At 36.3% G+C, this 21,826-nt stretch overlaps 1 protein-coding gene across 4 annotated transcripts; it reads right to left on the bottom strand.

The window, feature by feature from the left end:
• Nucleotides 1-1,496: 1,496 nt before the first annotated feature.
• LOC127957222 (tetratricopeptide repeat protein 33) lies at nucleotides 1,497-21,716 on the bottom strand. 4 transcript variants are annotated; one of them, XM_052555654.1, is made up of 5 exons: nucleotides 21,697-21,716; nucleotides 20,115-20,339; nucleotides 11,203-11,284; nucleotides 5,447-5,578; nucleotides 1,497-2,092 (listed from the first exon to the last, which is right to left on the bottom strand). In XM_052555654.1, the coding sequence occupies exons 2-5, from the start codon at nucleotides 20,336-20,338 to the stop codon at nucleotides 1,724-1,726; spliced, it is 807 nt and encodes a 268-aa protein (XP_052411614.1). In that variant the 5' UTR covers nucleotide 20,339; nucleotides 21,697-21,716; the 3' UTR covers nucleotides 1,497-1,723. The 4 variants fall into 4 exon arrangements, with proteins under 4 accessions (XP_052411614.1, XP_052411613.1, XP_052411612.1 ...); XM_052555653.1 differs by lacking the exon at nucleotides 21,697-21,716 and adding an exon at nucleotides 21,119-21,161; XM_052555652.1 differs by lacking the exon at nucleotides 21,697-21,716 and adding an exon at nucleotides 21,074-21,139.
• Between the last annotated feature and the right edge of the window lie 110 nt (nucleotides 21,717-21,826).

Genomic DNA, 21,826 nt, shown 5'->3' with positions numbered 1-21,826 from the left:
TGAAATTCTGGGGTTCTTGGTACAGAATAACAGAGTAAAGCAAATTTTATTTTGAACGAGTAGTTTTAGGCATTATATTATATTCAATAATATAATATATTGTATATTGGATAATGAGTAATGTTTTTTATGAAGATGTTAATGTCAGGTATTCTTATGTAAAAGTAAAAAAAAAAAAGAAATCAACCTGTAGCAACCTGTCAAACATTATTCTACCTGCACAAAGAACACATTAAATCCTTATATAATCCTAGAATAAAGCATGCAGTCAATGGTTAATATTCCTCCCTGCATGACCTCTTTCCTCTCCTGCATGATCTTTAGTTGGAGTTTAACCCATGACTCCATTACTCCTGCTTCATTTCTTAGTAATACTAACAAAACTCCAAAATTCTGTAGATAGATAATGGAGCAAATGTGGGTGTTTGTGTGTATCTTGCTCTTCCCACTGGTCCATCAGAGATTCACACTGTTTTAACAGCACTCGGGTCCAAACTGAGCCAGTCTGTCATAACGACGGATATAGCACTTTATGACATCATAGTGTGGTTAACACCGCCTCCATAGAGAAAGATAATCGCCTGCTTCTACATCCTGTTTAGCCCCGCCCAACGTTTTGCGCACGTAACGAAAGAGACAAATGCAGAAACCAAATAATAAAGATGTCTCGTCAGTGAGAACTTGGTCCTCATATTATTTTACCGCGGATTTACAAACAAGGAACAAAAACTAAAAGAGATGCTATATATTGGATCCGTTCCAGCAGTACTGCAATGTGGCACCACACAAATGTGACTGTTGATCTTTATGTGAACACTATTGCTTTGTCTGTCATTACAGATGATTTGATATGTACTATTTATGCGTTATTAACCTAAATGACAGCAGTTTTCATCTATGAAGGAAATGTAAGCCAATCATATCAGTGGGTGTTTACTTCCGAGCCTACAATCTGTCAAATCTATTTAAACAGAGCGTTCTGATGCGGGGGGTGATGAACAGGACAGAAAATAGCCAATTGCTTCTAAACTATTATGATTTTGATGTAAAAATTTTTGCTTTATAATTACAATTATAATATAATATAATATAATTATAATAAATATAATTATTGCTTTGTCTGTCATTACAGATCATTTGATATGTACTATTTATGCGTTATTAACCTAAATGACAGCACTTTTCATCTATGAAGGAAATGTAAGCCAATCATATCAGTGGGTGTTTACTTCCGAGCCTACAATCTGTCAAACGCAAAGAGCGTTCTGATGCGGGGGGTGATGAACAGGACAGAAAATAGCCAATTGCTTCTAAACTATTATGATTTTGATGTAAAAATCTTTATAACATCATAAGGCGACCTCAAAGAACAGTACAAAATAATTAAAAAAGGCAGATCATGACCCTTTTAAAAAGGGATTGCTCTGCTATTTTGGAAACTTAAAAGGCGATGCTTAGCTGTGCTAAAACTATGAAATAACCACAGAACGCTTCAGTAGAAGGAAGGAATTTATGCTCTTGTTTGAGTGAAAATGATCCAGAAGCATTCTTCAAATTCTTCTTGGAATCTGAATCTCACTTTACAAATTCACTGGGAATAGTAACTTTGTTAAACACTATGAGGAAGTCAATCAGAATCCTGGATTATCAAATAAACTTAACAATACGTACATAATCTAAACAATATACACATGGGGAGACACAAAACTAGCCTCTGTTTCATTCAGAGTCCCCGTGCCTTGACTAAAACACTCTGAGAGGATGAAGTGGGTTCGCTGTCATCTTCGACAATCACCTCTTTGGTGACCCCGTGTGTGTCCACAACAAGCGCTGTTTTCTTTAGGTCCTCATATTGTTTCTGTCTTTCAGCCATGGCAGTGCAAGCCTCAATCACTTCATCGCTTTCAAAATCATAATCACTCTTCAGCTCAGGAGCTTCCACGAGGAGCCTTCGGGCTTCCTCTTCCTGTTTCTCTCTTTCACGGAGAGATTTTTGCTGCTCCCGGAGCTTTAGGGCCCAGCCTAGGTCTTCCTCCCAGAGGGGGCGCTCAGACGGATGCATGTGCAATGCCACTTGGAAGGACCGTACAGCCTGGAACATACAGAGAGAACATGAAACAAGTGGGAATTCACATAAAATTAATAAATGCTTTAGAAGTATTTATCATTCTTAGGTTAAGGTTAACAAATGTAATCTTATTGTAAATGTGATATTTGATCAAAAATAGAGTAAACACTATTATTTTGAAATCTGAAATATTTCAAAATGTAATTTATTCCTCTGAGGCAAAGCTGAATTTTCAGCAGCCTTTGCTGTCTTGTCACATGGCCCTTCAGAAATCATTCATGAAAATGGTTTACTACCCTAATAATACATTCATTAATGAATAGAAAGTTCAAAAAGACAGCATTTATTTGAGATATAAATCTTTCGCAACATTGTTAATCTTTAAGTCTAACTTCTACCTCAAGAAGTCCAGTTTCATTTAAATTAGTTCATGTTTTTATCTGAACTTAAATGTTTAATATGACCAAAAGCATTGGCACACTGAATGCTAGTTCTGCCCTCTGCTGTGTTTTGCCCAAAATATAACATGAATGGACTGCATGAGCACATACCTTACACTCCAAAATGAACATGAACAGATGTTTCAATCAAACCAAATGAGCATTTATGACTCCCTGCTAGCTCTCATAATAAAATAAACCTCAGCAGCCTTCTGGAACTAATGAAAATGTACTAAAACAACTTTATTTACACAAAAGTCATTTCCCATTTCTAGCCAGAAAAACACTTTAAGAAATAAGTTAAAAAGAAACGCATGTGGTTTCAGCTCAATTTATAATAAGCTTGACTTATAATAAGCCCTAACAAATCACATCATCCATGATTGCATACAAAAAAAAAGAAAAATGAAACATCAACTACATGTGTCCGATTTATTCTACACTCAATATTTGGTATCCAAAGTATTAAAATGACCGTCAGATAGCTAAATATTTATTTCCTGAAGATGGCTTTTATGTGCAAACAGTATCACAGCTGCCTGAGCGCTGAAGAGGTCGTTCAGTCCATGGAGAACTGATCTAACACATGTTCATTTAATTCTGTATGAGATCCTAAGCCTAGTTCCTGCTGTGAATCAGTCACCCTGCTCGTGTTACCCAGGGGACGAGGGGATGAAAGGGAGAGAAAGAACCACATTTGCTTTCTCTTCATCCCCTGGGAAAATAATGAATTCAGAAATAGGATTTAGCGAGCCATTTTACTTTCATAATTGCCCTATTGACTTGACAATCTAAAAAGGAATAGTCGACTCCTTCATCAGAAACACTAGATCACGTATCAGAGGATGAGAGAGGAAGAATATCAGAGCCAGTGTGAGCAGGAACCAAGAATCTCAAGCCCTTGTCAAGAAGGAAAAGAAAAAAAAAGAAAAAAGAAAACCTTTAATGAGGAATAAAGCTATCTGATGGCTTCGGGAGACCTTTCCTCCTCCAGAGTCCTGATCGATTTAGCAGAGATGATTTCAACAGTTGTGCTGAAGTCATGATATAGACTCATTCAATCTTGCCTCGTCCATTAGAAGTGACCAACGTACAAACCGAAAAGTGCTGAGTCCTGTAAGATGACTTTTTTCCTTTTTTTTTTTTTTTTTTTACAAATGCAAAAGTTACTTGACATTTTTATGTGGTTATAACAACAAAAGTAGGCATGAAAGGGTAATTCATCCTATCAATTTTATAAATGCATTTTATTGATCTTAATGTGAACAATTCTGCATATAATAATTTTTTTTAACTCCAGACAAAGCAGCTTTTTTTTTTTTTTTGCAAAAATTTATTAAAATATTAAGGGGACGGAAAAAACCTAAACCTTCTTCTCCAGCCTCTTTATTTATTACTCAAACTTTATAGAACATTCCTTTGGAATGAACTGGAGTTTTCCAGAAAACCGCATGATTTTCAGTAAAATGTGCTCAAAATGTGGTAAAATTGATTGGATATTAATCTTTTGCGAGCTGGAATGAATTGCCCAATGTAAAATGAGTTGTTTTTCTTTAAAGAATGTGTTAAATTATGCAATATCGTGCGGACACTATGATTCAGAATCAAGAAAATGCTAATAAGGCCTCATTTAAAACGATTACAAATGATCAGCAGGGTTCCAAAAGCTTCAACAATGCATAAACATTGATACTATGAACTCTACTTTGACCCAACAGACATAAATTGTATTAAAACTAATCATTTACATTTGAGCAAAATAAACGCAGGAGCTCTTATTGATGTTACACATGTTCATTTGAGAATGAACACTGGCACAGTTTGAATAAATCTTGAAAAAAATATCCTGTGATATGAATTAAAGCTTTGGGTGGGAAAACAGTTATCCTTTTTGTGAACAACCTTTTAATAGAAAGTTAAATATCATTTCAGCAGTTCTAAGAAAATGTGTTCCATGATCCTGCAGAAGACTACAGCCCTATTAGAAATCACAGAACGTAAACATTAGTCCTAACATTTCAACATTTTCAGTCCCTCTCCATCCTCAGGTTATTTTTCTCTTTGGTGAATGACTTGACAAGGCATGCTTAGCCCAAAATAGTAAAGTATTTATTCAACTTCTAGCCAAGACGTCAAACTCAGTGTGTGCGATGAGTGTTTGGATTACTATACACACACACACGCAAGTAGTTACTAGCTGGAGAACTGCAGGATCTGCAAGGTTTTCTTTCATTAAGCAGGTCTGTCTAACGCACACAATCACACACAGGTCGGGGCATGTAAGGTGTGGCAGTGTTCCTCTTCAAGTAATCTTCCATGCTCCTGGGCTTGGATGTACTGAACTACACATTTCTTCACAATGACACTCAATTTGTGTGATGGATAAATGGCAAGAGGACTCATACTGACATATTCACGTCATACTGACTGACAAGGACACTGATAGCATAACATGGAGGGATGCTGGAGTTTAAAATTGGAAGCGATGCCTCAGAAGGCTGAATAAACTGTGTGGAAATTCATCACTCAACACCTAATAAATTGACTCCCAAGGTCGGCTATTCATTTAGGCTATACAGGTTGTCGCCTAGGGCCCTGATGTTGTGGGACAGGATTCAATAAAAGAGAACATTTGTTCAATGATGTTCATTACTAAACAAACAGGAAAAAAAATAATAATTTGAAAATAGAATAATAAAATAATAGACAAACAAAAAAGCAAGAATGCTCTAATTTCAATCAAAGAAAAAGAAACTGTTTGTCGAATAAAAAAAAGAAATATATATATATATTTGGACTAAATGTCACATTTATGCACATTTCACACAAATAAAATTATTTGCTTGTTCTATTTATTTATTACGGTAGGATCCGAAAGGTGCCCATTTAACTCTATTCTTTTGGCGTAATTGCAGCTCATTACATAAAATCTACTTACAAGTTCTACTTCGCCAAGGCTTAGTTGGGCGCGGCCCAGAGTTTGCCACGCCTCCCACCAGAGGGGGCGGAGTCTGGTGGCCATCTCTGCAGACTGCACAGCCAGGAACACTTCTTGAAGGGTGATCAACACCTAAGGATTACACATCACAAAGTTAGAAGTTGCCAGACTCAATTCTGAAATATTTTCTCAACCCTAATTTTTAATCTAAACTGAAATCTAGATTTTAAAGTATCCCCTATTATAGATTTTTGAAAATAACCTTTCATGCAGTGTGTAGCGGTATGTGATTGTAAACAGCCTGCAAAGTAAAGCTGAAAGTGCATCATAGATTGTTTAGTTATTCAAATAAATTGAAATAAAAAAATACACTTTCATAAATTGTAAGTTATTGTTTCATAAAAGATGGAGTTGACTCTGAATGGCTTAATCGAGTCGTTTAAAATTTGAATTCCCTTTCCGGTAAGTTCACACTTCAAAAGTTAACATATTCACATAATTGCTATTTGGGTCTGTAATACACTCCGTTTCCGGCATGCACTGTATGCAGCAGCAGACCTAGCACAACAGACTGGGTCATTGGACCAATCAGAGTAGTCTTCACGCAACGGAGGGGTTTGGAAAGATGAATCTTCAAATAAATCATTTGAGCGTTGCTGAGAAATAAGATACATTTAGATGCATATTATAGGAATTTTTTTTTTAACCTTGCATGAATGTAAACCTGTTGTAGGAAACTCTCAAAACCAAATTATGAAGCTTTCAAATAGCATATTAGGAGCACTTTAAAACCCTAGGCATCAAACACTTACTGACCAAATGAATGATGATCACAATCTACCAGACTACCGGTTGTTTCCAACACAACAAAGTCAAACAGAAAACGAGCCTCATTGCTAGTAGACACATGACAAAACACAACATTATGAGCTCTAAAACGGACTCCTCCAAATGAATGGGATCACTGTCTGAAACTATAGAGATAAAAATGGAGTTTGAGCCCATCTGTGAAATCAGTTTCCTCCAACTGGCCAAAATCTTCAGACTGGCTGTTACTTTTGGCAATGGTAACCAACTTCTCCAGACTGAACATGGTTAATTAGCCTCCAGGTTTGGTCTACAAATTAAATGTCAAGAATGAGCCACTCTATTTATATTTACTCAGTTACAACAGTTCCTAAGCTGATGTAATTTAAAATTTTAAACATCAATAAAGTGTTATCACAACACAAAGCATCCACTTAGGCCATAAGAGAGAGACTATATAATGGCAACGGGTGAGCAAACACTCCACTACGTGGTAACACAGGGATGTTCTTACATCACAGATTTTTCCATTATGGAGTTTTATTTACTTAAAGCTTTTAAATTCAGGTCAGCCCAACAATCAAAGTAAATACAAGCTTTATACAGGGCAGGGTGTTGCCAGAGTAACAGCAGTTAAAGGACAAAACTGGGCTGTAATCTTAGTTTCCAGCAGGTTTGGCTCTGAATTTTTGCAGGGAGGCTGAAATATGTTAGATTCACCATGAGGTTGAGAGCCACTGCTAAGCAGGTGTGTAGTAAGCAGATGCAGGGGACACGGTGAGAGAGAAGAAAGGACAAATTGAGAAGGACAATTTAAAAATAAACTTTATGCAAACTCGACATGATGTGAAACATTGCTTCTTGATGGATCAGGGCAAGAGCAGAGCCAATCTGCCACTTCAATGTGATCAGGTTACTAATGAGAGACACACTCAATCATCACTCTTTTCAGGACTCACCTCATATAATCATGTGATCAGTCAGGAAAAGGTCACTACAAGAAGGAGTAAATAAGGACAGCCAGTGTTGAAATGAATACCTGACCTATCCTGCACTCAAGTGCTTCTGGGAAATTCCCACTAATGAGCTGGGAAGTCATAATTATATGATGTGATTTCAAGTATTTATTTCTTTTTTTTTATTAAATGGACAGCCTGGACAGTTTTATTATTGGCAGGAAGAAAAAAAAAAACTCCACATTAGGTGCAACTGCAACAATTACAAGTGTAAAGTCAGCACTCATGGTAATGTATCAAATCAAACCTCTTTGTCACACATATAGTGTAACGATGGTGAAATTCTTTCACGGTGCTATGGCAGTACAAGCAACAAGATTAAAAACAAAAAAACAACAGTATGCACATTTTATACAATATACAATAGACAATTGTCTATGACATACAATATATATTGTGTATATTGTATTGTAATTGGGATCAATAGCAATTTGAAAGAAAGTGCAGAGTTTTCTTCTGGTAATTATTCCTTTACGGTGTTGTTCATGTGCACTCAACTCAAAAAATCAGCTCAACAAATTGTGATCATTCTGACATGACCAACAGATGTTCAGCCTCTAATGAAGCTTCACTTCAATGCAATGATTGCCAATCATTCATAACCCATAAGAAATGCAATGCTTTGTTATATATTTTTAACTGATATTATTTATCATTAAACTTAATGACCTTAATTAATTTCATACCATTTTCTATTGACTTGCTCTTTATAGCATGTAGAAAAACAACTTTATAGGTTTTCCAGATGCAGTGTTTTGCAAAGAAATGTTTCTATGCATGTACGTATGTCTTTATTCATTCTGAAAACCTATAATAGAGAGCCAATTGTATTATAAAAGCTGCTCTATCACGGTTACATTCACAGTTTCGCAAAGACTATTTGATTTAGGCTTTATCCTGTTCCTGAAGTTAACACCCACATACCGAGTCTGTGCTAGATCTCTGAATGAGAGTGCTAGATGAGAACATGAACAGACTGTTGTTGCTTTGATCGAAAATTTAATCAGGAAATCAATCAGTCGAAAGGAGTTTTAAAGTCCAACCTGTCATTCACTCACACTCGTCTTTGCCATGAAAAACAAAACTACAACCGCAATGTTCACAGACATCAAAGCCAAGACACTTGTGCCAAACATAAGATGTAGAGTGATGAAAGAGGAGTTTTAAAGTAAGAATAATAGAGGATGGAAATTTAGAGAAAAAGATTAAAGACAGTTAAAGATGAGAAAGACAAAACAGGGTTAAGACCAGATGTAATGACGGCTGCTGGATGTAATCTGTCCTATGTTAGTGAAATAAGAGAGCAAACAACTGTGTTTGTGTGTGTGTGCACTCATCTCAGTAAACAGCTATACAGTGGCTCAGTAGTGCACAACACAATGGAAACAAGCCACAACAAAATAAGCATAACAGTGGAAACAAGTCGCAACACGAAGGAAACAAGACACAACACAACGAATTTAGCACAAAACATCAAAATTAACTCAACACAACGAAACGAAATTAGCACAACACAACGGAAACAAGTCGCAACACAATGGAAACAAGACAACACAAGGAAATTAGCACAACACATAGGAAACCAGTCACAACACAACTGACAAAAGCCATTAGCACAACACAATGGAAACAAGTTGCAATACAACAAAATTAGCACAACACAATGGAAACAAGGTGCAACACAACTGAAACAAGCAACAACACAATGACAGCACAACACTAAGTGTTATGTTGTGGTGATTTTGTGGCATTGTGCACTAGTGGGCCACTGTACAGCTAAGTCACTGAACAGGCTCTATAGCACATATGTGTTTGAGTATGATTGAGTAAGACAAGCACGTACGCAAACATCTATGTCAAGATTTAGGGCCATTCAGCAAATTCTGCACAGACTAGTGAAGTAAAATAAAGGAGAAATCCAAATGATGCAATCCAAGACAATTCCTGAGACGAGCTTAGACTGCAGATATGTTGAAATCATCGAAGTCTAAAGCTTAGAATGGTCTTTGTTTTTTAATCACAGAATTTGGTCATCTCAAATGCCTGAAAATTGAATCCACACTTTAATCCTTTAAGGAAATTTAATCACCAAGCTTTCGGTGAAACGACCATCCTCAGGGCATACAGACAATAAATGTAGCGATCAACATAACTGTGTTCAAACACATCTGTACAATCAACAGTGATTACCACACCTGTGAAAGCCAGGTAGGAGAGTTGTAGTCCAATGGTGGGAGTTGTAGTTTTTCTTTAACTTCCCAACAAACTGAGTTATCTAGGTAATTTACACCTTTACTCCCCATAGTGAAAATCCCCACTACAAGAAACGAACATAAATACAAATATACAAAAATATACCTACAATTGGAAAACATACAGTAACTAAGATCCTGTTAAACAAGTAAAATAAATGACATAACATTTCAATCTATCAATACCCTCTGTATAGTGCAATTTTTTTTTCAAGTAATATGTCAAAGAGATGAAAATGCTCGACAGAAAAACTGATATTTTGAGTCGATCTGCCTCTGCCAGATCCAAGATTCTGTAATGTCCTGATAGCAGACTCTCATCTTTACTGTCAGAGCTAAAACTGAGATGAGACGCTAGGAGTGGATAATGGACAGGAAGAGTGAAAGACAGGATATTAAAGGTAAGATGAATGAATGAGGTAACGAATGACGGAGCAGATAAAAAGGCTGATTAGGTCATTTGTTGACTGAAACTAATGGCCATCTTTGGCTCATCATAACCTGAAACCACCATCTGCTCTACCAGCTCTGCCATCTTAACAATAATATGATCTAATCCGTGATTTTAATCAATGGTTTTCTGTGAGCATTATGCAAATGTTTCTGTCACCATCTGATTTGTATAAAAGCAGGAGCTTACAAACATTCTCCCATGTGTACACCGGATGAAGACGTTGCTCTGGCTTGTTAAAGGATGAGCGAGCAGCCCGCCTGCAGGGTCGTCAAAGTGCTTTCCTTTCTTTTATGGTCTTAACGCCGTCATTCATCATTCATAAAACAGGTTTACTATTCATTACAAGCTGTTAACATATTAATGTGATCTGTAAACATATTTTTTCTATAAACAGCCCACCATCAGCTGAAGCAAACTCCATGATCCTGTTCATGACATTATTTTAACAAACATTCAGTGAACAACAAAAATAAAATTATATATAATTTTAGTTATTTTTTACTAGTCAGGGAGGGTTAGGACATTAGCACTCCTTAAACACAGTTTATATAATGTCATTGTGTTTAATGCCTTTCCTCACAAATACAGAGGTGGTAGACAGATGATTACCACACAATAGGTTACTAACTTGAAGGATCCCATGTCTGATCCCAAGCAAATGTGACTCATGAACTGGTGAGTAAATGACATAGTGTAACAGCTTTGTCAGATCACCACTGCGCTCTTGTGCAAGACACTTAAACCCAACGGGGCTTTCCCTACATTAAGACATGAGAAAGCATCTGCTAAATGCCATCGTTTATTTATGTTGATGTGGCTTGCCTATTCAGATCACTATCTAAAATCAGTGGTGTCCTCAAGGAATAATAATCCCATCCGGAGTGAAGGACAGATACATTATGTCCATTATGTTCTCAATGTAAGATACAGTTTGTGTGGTAACAGCACAAGACGGTGAGAGACGAGAAGGTACAATATGAAAAAAAAAAAAAAAAACCTAGATGTCAAAACGTTCTGTTATAAAGCCGCAAATAGGGAGTGTGTTTGGCCAGTTACATTTAGGGAGGAGGAAATGAAAATAACAGCCAGAGAGAAAGAGAGAAGAGAGGAAAATAGTGTGTCAGCAAAACAGCTGTGCGTCTCTAGATCTGCGGTAAATTCCACTATTGCAGACTTGCATTTACATCCAAACAAACTGTATAGTGTGAATGAAATTTTATTTCATACCTGTGACTTCATCTCATACAGCACAGGATCGTCTGGTGTGAGCTGAATCGCCTCATCCCACCTCTTCAATGCCTCCCAGTTCCTACAGCAAAAACATATACAGAAAATACTCCTGTAAATGATCATTTAAAATATCACACACGCATAAAAACTACAGTATATTTAAACACACATCAATGCAATGTACAAGAACCCAAACACTGCTGCACATATTTATTAAATCACTTCATTATAATACCGCTGTTATCAAAGGCCAAATGTCTAGCATGCAAAATCTGTTTAGCAAGGTGGATTTATATGACAAAAGGAATTTTAAATATTAGCACCTACAGTCAACGAAAAAGCTAAACTAACTGTCAGCGAATGGTCTTATTCGTACCAAGAGCACAACAAATATTTGTTGGGCTGAATGAAAATCTAATTCACACTCATACAATGGATGATTCAAACACATCTCTAGCAAGTCTGTTAACTGGTAAGCATCAGAAAAAAAGCCAATTTTAGCAATTAGAGTCAATTTTAGTAAACAGAAAGGCAATTGCGATGACTAAAGAAAGCATGCATTTTGAGTGGCTAATCATCAAGGCAAGACACATATTTCTAAGCATAAACAGAGAGCTTTCTGGTTTGCAAAATATATATAATATACTATAGAATACTGATGTATGCACACACAGACCCCCACCAAAATTCAGGCAGAGTGAGCAACGTAAGGTATGTATGGGGTAAAACAGGATATTTGATGACAGGTTTAACACATGCAACTGCAAGTCTTCTCATGTTTTCCTTCCCTCCAGAAAAAGCTAACTGACGAAAGAGTTTAAATAAGTGTTTTGATAGCTTATCAGAAAATGGGGTTTTAAAAAAGTCACTTTCTTTTCCATTACACAAAAGAAAACTGTCTACAGCCTATAACTATAGAGCAATTAAGAGCTATTTGAATATTTCAGATACTTGCATCATACGTTTAAACGTTTTAGGGTGCAAAGGAATGTTTTTGGGGAAAAAGGAGTCAGATTTCCCAAAATAAGGAGTCAGACTGAATGTTATTTGACACTAGGCTGTGTTCAGATTCTTGGCATGCTACTGATCTTGCGTAGACAATTTGACAGTAAATGATCAGGCCATTTTTTTTCACTGTGAAAGAAACCAAAAGGCTTGTTAATTGAGAACTGTTTGCTGGTTAATTGATCAGCTGTTTTGAAAACAGACGTAGAGGTACATTGTGTGCAGGAATGCTTTATGCCAGAACTTGCAGCCTTCTAAGAAAACCAAAGTAATTACTGTACCTACGTCACAAAGTCTGAAATGATAAGTTCAAATTTCAAAACATATCACTTGTTAGAAATGCAGGCAATGAGGGTCAGACCTCATCACCGCATTAAATTGAAGCCTTTGAATTTGAAGCCCTTATAAATTCCTGTAATACTCCAGACCAAGCAGTCACCTCCTCTTCACAGAAGCAGCTCCTGTATTTACACAATGCAAGCTAGTAAAAAATAAACTAGTGTTAAACATCAGCTGGAGAAATACAACATGCCAGTTTTCTAAGAGTCCATAAAAATGGTTTAGATTCGTTAAGCTGTGCTATGTCTGTGTTTATCATGCAAATAATATACAGTGATTAAACGGAAGCATGAGATACTTTTCAGAGACCTGTGGTAATTGGTGAGATAAGGGCTTCCTACGAAGGAATTCAGAAATGCGCCCACAGGGGGAGAGAAAAAAAGGCCTCAAAGTCGGTTTATGAGATGTTTTCCAAGTAGATGATTGTGAAACACGTCAGAAGCTATGGAAAGGGAAAGAGTACATAGTGTTACTGTACCTGCAAAAGTGGGCGTAGCGTAGGTATGTTGAAAGGTGTACTCTTGTTCATATTTTCAAAAGTACCTCACACTAGAGTAACATAAAATTAGCTGCCTGCACAAAACGTTTTACTGATACTATACATGGAATGTACACTATTTAACATCAAGTTCAACAGCATAATATAATATGTTGGAACACCTCAGGTAATGTTATGGGAACAAAGGTCAGCCGGCTATGTAATAAATTTGCAATTACATATATGCTCTGTCACAATCTTACTGTAAATGATTAGTAGTACAGTGTAGTACAACAGTAAGTAAGTGTTTGCAAAACAAAACATCCTGTCATTTTTCTTTTCCGAATTGCAAGCCATGTGCTGCATGTGTTAGTGTAAAAGCATGCTTGGGTGTGGTTTTGTGAAACCACAAACGTTTTGTGTGACAAATGACATGGAGAAAGCACAGAGTCAAGCGTGTTCATCTTATCGCTTCTCTCTTAAGCATAAACATTCAGTCTTAATATCACAGAATATGCTTATCAAAAACAAAGAGCAGATTTTGAGTCCAGCATTAGGAATACGCTAGGTAATAATAATAAAAGACACCTAGTATTTCTGTTGTTTGGTAGCAAAATCTGTCACTTTTTAACTATTAGCATCTGTAAAATAAGATCTGCAATGGAAACTTTCAAATGGTCTCATTTCATCCCACTTGATAAAGTCTGGCGGGAAAATTTAACTCTAAATGAATGTCACCCAGGAAACAGTCCCACTAATAGTGGAAAAGCCCTGACATGTGTCAACATTACTGACAGGAGATACAAGCCATCTGTCCTGTCACTTTTTCATGAGAACATCAATGAGATAAGGTTTATAGGGTGTTAATTTCACATAATGAAATTTGGCTGATTTCAAATCATGGTCAAAACAGGAATCTCTCCTAGACTGAACTGCATATGGTAACACTACTAATAACACTAATAAGTTTCATTAGTTAATATTAGTCAACTACTTTAGTTTACATGAACAATGCTTTAACAATACTTCTACAGCATTTATTAATCTTAGCTAATGTTAATTTCAGCATTTACTAATGCATTATTAAAATCAAAATTTGTGCTTGTTAACGTTATGCACTGTGAATTAAAATGAACTAACAATGAAGACTGTATTTTCATTAACTAACATTAACAAAGATTAATTAATACTGTAATAAATGTATTGTTTATTGTTTGTTCATGTTAACTAATACATTAACCTTAACCTAATAAGGAACCTTATTGTAAAATTTTACCAATGTTTTGTTTAAAGTATAATGAAAGCACACGGTTAAAAAGCAAGTTTCACACCTTTTCACTATATATATATATATATATATATATATATATATACATACACACACACACACACACACACACACACACACACACACACACACACACACAGGTTTTAGGTTAACTTTGATGAAAGGTTTAGATCCACTTCAAATATATTTCAATTGCCCTGTTTCCACCGCAGGAACTTTACCCAGGAACTAGGGACTTTGGCCTTGTACTCGGTGTGTTTCCACCGCAGGAACCAGGAACTAAATAAAGTTCCGTGGTAAAAAAAATACCCCTCAGAAAGTCCCTGCTGGCGAGGTAGTACTTTTTCAAAGTTCCGGACCTTTCGAGGGCGAGACTTGGGTGCTAAACATCCTGATTGTTTGAGTTTACGCAGCATTGGTTGAGTTCAACCACCATTTATTCAGATCATTTTCAAAATATTACTGTTATTGTGTCATGAAATGTAATTTTAAAAGTATTTCAGGTGAGAATGTAGTTGTTTAAAACTCAAATCTATGGTTTATTTAAAAAGACAGCGCCTATTTAAAAATGTGTTTCGCCGATCTCGGAGACGGTGAGCTCCACTCGATCAGAGCTCAGTCCTCTTGTATCCACCGTGAGCAGCCTCTCCTCGGCTAGACCTTCTGATATGTGCCGCTGGCTCTGATGTCTCTTTAGTGGTTAAACATAAAATAACATTCGTTTTGGGTAAATCTACCAGGTTGTCTTTGGTTTGTATTCAATTTATCTATATATTAAAATGAAAATAAAAAAGGCAAATATATATAATATTTTGTTTCATTGTAATGGCTGTATATATATACACATATCTCTGAACTAAGTAAATTTCTGCAGCTGTTACAGTGGTATTTGATATCCATGAGTATTTAAGACATACTGCTGCTGCACAAATAGCATATAAAAGAACCAGTAGCAGATCTACACAGGTGGAGCTGGGGAAGGTGGAGAATTTTAGAGAAACTGAGAAAGCGTGGTGCAAGAATCTCAAGTGAATGCTAGTCAGCCATATAAATGAAGGGTAGTAAGCTCATTGGACCAATCAGCTTCTTCCAAGTCGTTTAGCTCTCTGAATATCATCAGATACGTTAACAACCTGTCTGCATGCATATATATATATATATATATATATATATAGATAGATAGATAGATAGATAGATAGATAGATAGATAGATAGATAGATATGGTGCCTGTGTAATACTTCATCTTGTGTGAATCATAAATTACAATTTTATGATATACAACAAGAGAAAAATCAAATAGTTAAATAAGATGAGTTTTGACTCGATTGAGATAAAAATCTAAATTTTCCACTTAAGTCACATGGCAAAAAAGTCAAACACATACGCACATTATTTTCACATGTTAAAATTGTTAAAGTGTTGCATTATCAGCAGTTTATAATCAGTAACAATGGCTGTAATCCTTGATCTGAGTGGAAATTTATAAGAAAGAAAAGCCCCACCAAAAAGTAAAAGAAACAAAGTGAAACTCATGTTAATACTGGGATAACTAATTGGTCTCAGGGTTAAATGGCAAAGTAAGCAAACTGCTGAGAAAATCCAGCTTTCAAAACTCCCATGCTGCACAAGATCTAACTTGTTATATTGGGTTAGAAATAAATATAATGCATCTTCTAAGCATGGCACTACCGTTGGAAAGCATATTTTAATGTGTCCTTGTTACAGTGTAGTACTGAATAATATTAATTATCTACATGTATTTACTATATTAGGATTAGGGTTCGGCTTAAGGTTACTTGCAATGTAATACTATTTTAGGATTAGGGTTCGACTTAAGGTTACTTGCAATGTTATTATGTAATAATTATTTATTATTATAATAGGAATACATGTAATGTGAAACAAGGACATCTTAAAATAAAGTGTTGCACTTCTGGTCTAATTGAGGTGGGATATGATTAAGGTTAGGGACAGGTTTGGTGGTATGGGTAGTTAAGGGTAAGTTAAGATGTAAGGGATGGGTCAACAGTGTAATTATAAATGTTAGGGTTACTACACAGAGCCGTTGTTAACTGACTAGCAGCGCAAATCCACATTCATTATCAGCATTTACTTGCGCAGCTAGTCGGTTAACAACGGCTCTGTGTAGTAACAGCTGCTTTATGGGAAATCACGCACCTGATGGAGATTACCACTGATTAGAGAACCGGCTTTACTGACGAGACGCGCATTGATGATCGTCCGCTCTTGATCGGTGCACCCCTAATAATGTAATGTAACACAATAAGTGCATTGTTCCAAATTATTTGGTTATTTACAAATTATACGGTTAACTGCTGTTTTCAGTCAATTTTATGAGCCCAACTCCAACACTGTTTACACCAAATGCAAATCACCAAATCTGCAGCCAAAGAACACTACAAGGACAACCGGTCCTTTAGCAAGACAGAGCCAAAGAGGTAATTATACATAAACACTAAAACCTGTGGCCCTGTCATTTACCTTACTTGGTCTGGCAATAAATAGATTAAACCACCCACCAAAGACCAGCTGCTACAAACGCTTTGGAGACATCATCACATTTTCTAGCAAACACTACGAGGCCATCCTTTAATTTCTCTGAAAAAGCAGGTGCAAAAAATATTGGCATACAGCTACGGTAATCACATCATGAGCAATGGCACATTATTACACAGTTCGAGCCAAAGTGCTACTTAATCATGCCATTAAAAACATTTCAAACTAGCTCTTAAAGGAATCCAAACAAGGACGGAGACAAAGAGAGTGGAGAAGAAAAGAAGGAGATAAAAGGTTGTAAAAATGAAGAGTGACACTTCACCCTGACCTCTCTTGGTCTTGTTAAGGCTTTGCAGAGTAAGGCTGCAATAACAACGGCTTGAGTTTAATACACGCCTCTAAACCATCTTCCAGTAAGTTCAAGCTATTCTTTTATCCTCTTCAAATGCTTGCTGGCTATGACGTTTTATTGCCTTTCTTTGGACACTGAAAAAAACAAGTGGCCTAATTTGACTTATTGTTCCGGTTAAGCGGTTAAAGGATGAGAAAACTTGAGAAGAAGCCCTTTTACCTCTCCATCTCATATTTCCTAACACCCACTCAGCTTAAAGAGATGGACTGCTCATCCCGAGGTTTATACGGACACACCTGCTACATTAATTCATATAAGAAATGCTGCCTCCATGAGAAGAGGGTGTATATTAAACAATGACATAATTACTTATTATCTTTGAAAATAAATAATAAATAATAAAAGCAAAAAGAGCAAATTGGAGTGTATCACCTTTCAGGTTGGCTGCTCTTCATGACCGTTGGTTGAGCTTTTCACGGATATGCTAAAATCAAAAGTCCCATTTGAGTGCTAAAATTTTCAGCTTCTTCTTACTGTACTGAAGTCCTTGTCTAGGCCTCTCCGGCCGGTGTCGGGCTTACTTCATGAACGTCATTACAAGAATAAATTCCAAAAGAAGTAGACAGATGAATAAAAAACTGAAAATAAACACAAGATTTGTTTTGAAAAGTGATATAATAAACAGCTTTATCCTTGCTAAAATGTGCTCCGTTCATATTTTTCATCCAGGATGAATAATGTAAATAGTTGGTTGTAAATCAATGTTTTTAAAAGCATAGCAAACCCAGAAATCTATATATTATTAATTTGCATGGGGGTCTTTACTGTCAAGTTCCAAAATTACAAAAAGGGCATCATAAAAAGTATCACATGCCATACAACTTCTGCACTAAATTTTGAGTCTTCTGAAGCCATGTAATAGTGTGTATGCGCCTGCATAGTTTGGGTAAACAGGTTAAACAAGTGACATCCACATGCAGCGAGTCCATAGCGAAACCACAGTCCCATCTGCTGGATGAATGTGGCACTTTTATAATTGACACCATAAGACCCAACACTTATCTTCTTTGTTGCTGACTCTAAGAACTCGGTTTCTATCATTGACAATAACTGCTTTGTCATATTTCTGGCCAATGCATTGACCTGCTTAAATAACAACTAGATGAATAACCGTAAAGGCAAAACAGCTGTCGGTTTTTCCTGGAAAGAATTTGGCTGGCACACGCAGAGAGACTTACTGAAAATCAGGTAAAATGAGAGAGGTTTTCCATGGGCCAACAAGTATCTTATTATGTTACTTGTCTTTTCGAATCAAGCTCCCTGTCAAAACCAGGATATCAATGTCATAGCAGTTTTTTTTGTGTGTATATGCTATTATTGGTTCAATTTTTTTTAAGTTTTTGAAATAATTCCATCAGGTGCATGATTTCACATAGAGCAGCTGTTACTACACAGATGCATACTGCTTTATGTGAAATGAAAGTGAAGTGAAGTGAAGTGACATTCAGAATGTCATCCATACTCAGAATTTGTGCTCTGCATTTAACCCATCTGAAATGCACACACACAGAGCAGTGAACTGTGAGCACACACCCGGAGCAGTGGGCAGCCATTTATGCTGCGGCGCCCGGGGAGCAGTTGGGGGTTCGATGCCTTGCTCAAGGGCACCTAAGACATGGTATTGAAGGTGGAGAGAGAACTGTACATGCACTACCCCCACCCACAATTCCGTCCGGCCTGAGACTAGAACCCACAACCCTTCGATTGGGAGTCCAACCCTCTAACCATTAGGCCACGACTTCCACGAAATCACGCACCTGATGGAATTGACAGCTGATTAGAAAACCGGCTTTACTGCCGAGATGCGCATTAATTATCGGTCAATATATTTATCATGCACCCATAATTTTGTCTGGTCATGCTGGGAGATCACAGTATGTTGAGGGGTGAAACATTTCCATTACGTACTTGAGGAAATCAGTCAATCACAACACACCGGATAGCTGGCCAATCAGCATATACCACACTTTTCAGAACGATGAGCTTTGTAAAAATCAATGCATTTCAGAAAGGCGGTGCATAGAGGAGCAACAATAATGTACATTATGTGTACAATAATATGTTTTTTTTAACCTTAAACCGCATAAAAACATGGTACACCAAATACACAACATAATGTTCTTTTTAGCAACATCATGTGACCCCCTTAGATTAAATTAACTGCATTCTAATTTAATACATTTTAAAATGTAATTTATTCCTGTAATGGCAAAGCTGAATTTTCAGTCTTCAGTGTCACATGATCCTTCAGAAATCATATAAGTTGAGTTGGTGCTGAAACTTTACTTTACTCACAACTTTACTGTTGAAAACCATTGCCCCGCATATTATTTTGAAGAAACTGTAATAGTTTTTTTTTTTTTCAGGATTCTTTGATGAATAGAACGTAAAAACAGCATTAATTTGAAATAGAAATGTTTAGTAACATTATATATCTCTTTACTGTCACTTTTGATTAATTTAATGTGTCATTGTTGAATGAAAGTTTTAATTTCATTCGAAACATCTTTCTGACATCTTACTTTCAAACAGTCGTGTACATATGCAAGGGAATTTTTGTCCAGAACACAGAGTAGATTACAACGGAGCACCCACAAAAACTGTGGAAACATTTAACATCTTTACATAATCTCAACTCACTGACTCACTTTCTGACTCACACCACATATAATGCTTCAGACTGTAACTAAGAAATAAAAACAGTACTAGAAGCAATGTTGTTTGACACCTGGTTCTTTCTGTACAATCTTCTTGCTATTCCCCAGCATAGGCTGGTTAATAGCTCATCCAAACTTGTAATATTTAGCCCTCTGTTAAGACTGCTGGATATAGACATTTGGATTTAACAAGCACTCAAACAGAAGTCTACCTGCCCTGCTCAGCGAGCAGCATCCCTTCATCCTTTAGCCTCTTGCTCTTAGCAGCACAATCCTCCAGCAGCACCTCACGCCGCCGTTTGATGACATGCAGCCAATCAACTCCCTCCTTCTCCACATCCTCATCATCCGCCTGCTCCGAGTCCTTCTCAAACTGCTGCACTGTCGTCTTGGAAACTTTTTCCCCCACCTTACGTTTCCAACCAAAGGAGGCCATTCTGGGGGGGAAAAAATAATAAAAAATTCACGAGGAGGACATTAAAAAAACTATTCTGAGGACAAACTCTGACGGTATTGGTATTTTCTACAATGCATGTATTGTATACAATGTATTATAAACGTTTTAGATCTATTTGTTTGTTAGACTATTACATGATCTCATTTTAAACACTGTTTTATATTAATTTAATACTAAACTGTTTTTTTTTCATGCAAAAGCACTTACAAAATAATTAATATTTGATTAAAAAAAAAAAGAGCATAACTATACTGTATCACTATATTTTTCATTGGAAATCAAAGAAGATATATAAAATAATATATTAATAAATAAACAAATATTTTAACACATTTAGGTTGTTGTCTGTACTGAAACAAACGCATTACTGTTTTTGCATTTATAATGACTTAGTTCAATTGTAAATTTCTAGGTTCAGTCATCTCTGAACTGTAACTGCAAGAAGGTCAAGTGCACTTAATTACAGGTGTAAGCTGGTGAAGCTCTGAAATAACACATGGCTATTTAACGGTCCAGTGTCCTTTACTGCACAGGCTACATAATTGTGTGAGATAACATAAACTGAAGGCGGCGGTCAATAAAGCACTTTCTGAGCTGTTATTTTTTTAAAGAATCTTTACGTTTGCTCGTACGGCTGAACACGTATGCTAACGTTAAATTAAAATGAATGGTTTAAAAAAGCCAAATCTACTTAATAATTAGAAATCAAAATACCCCAGCACCAATGGCACGTTGCGTTTTCATCTATGCGTTACTCACAAATGTTTTGGATTTGTCCACCCTCAGCTCTCTAACCCGGAAGTACTGTAAAACTCTCTTAAAGGTACAGGGGCGGTTTTAAGAGACATTATTAAACATTACGACAACGGAGACTGGATGGATCTGAATCCTGTTTTTGTTGTAGTTGTTTCTTTTTTTTTTTTCTTTTTTTTTTTACTATATTTAGTAAAAAAAAGGGGGGATATTTATTTTGTAGATAAAACAAGAGAAATAGCTTGTAAATTATCTTTTTTTGAAGCAGAACATAAATTCAACTATTAATCAATAGCTGTGATAACTCTTTGTCTTCTTTCTCCTGCTTTTGATTATTTATAGTAAAATATTATTTTAATCATTTTGAATTATCATCTTCATCTTAATCATTATCATAAGTTTATTATTGTACTATATTATAGACTACCATCATTTTAGCCCTGAAAACCTAAAAAGATCAGATATGAACCATTAAGGATCATGAATAGCTATTTATTGCATGCTTGTAAAATCTTGCGTAAGAATCTCACTGCCCCACTCTTTTGTGGCCAATTAACCTTCAGAACCGAATCAAGCACACTTACCTTTGAACTGCACGTTGATCACGGACACCCCGTGCACATGAACTGTTTCTGCTGACGGTTCTGCATTACCGATCAATGATTAGTCACTACAACTATGTCATAAATGGGTCTTTAGGTAAACAGATGAATG

This window comes from Carassius gibelio, chromosome B5 (assembly GCF_023724105.1).
Source record: "Carassius gibelio isolate Cgi1373 ecotype wild population from Czech Republic chromosome B5, carGib1.2-hapl.c, whole genome shotgun sequence".
NCBI classification, from domain to species: domain Eukaryota; kingdom Metazoa; phylum Chordata; class Actinopteri; order Cypriniformes; family Cyprinidae; genus Carassius; species Carassius gibelio.
This window is presented reverse-complemented; position numbering and strand designations above follow the sequence as displayed.

What these genes read in the sequence shown, in the direction of transcription:
- LOC127957222 (XM_052555654.1), bottom strand. Translation starts at nt 20,338, where the DNA reads ATGGCCTCCTTTGGTTGGAAACGTAAGGTGGGGGAAAAAGTTTCCAAG. An exon ending in TGTATGAGATGAAGTCACAG is followed by an intron (nt 5,579 to 11,202) that starts GTATGAAATAAA and finishes TGTAATCCTTAG; the next exon opens with GTGTTGATCACCCTTCAAGA. An exon ending in GCCTTGGCGAAGTAGAACTT is followed by an intron (nt 2,093 to 5,446) that starts GTAAGTAGATTT and finishes TGTATGTTCCAG; the next exon opens with GCTGTACGGTCCTTCCAAGT.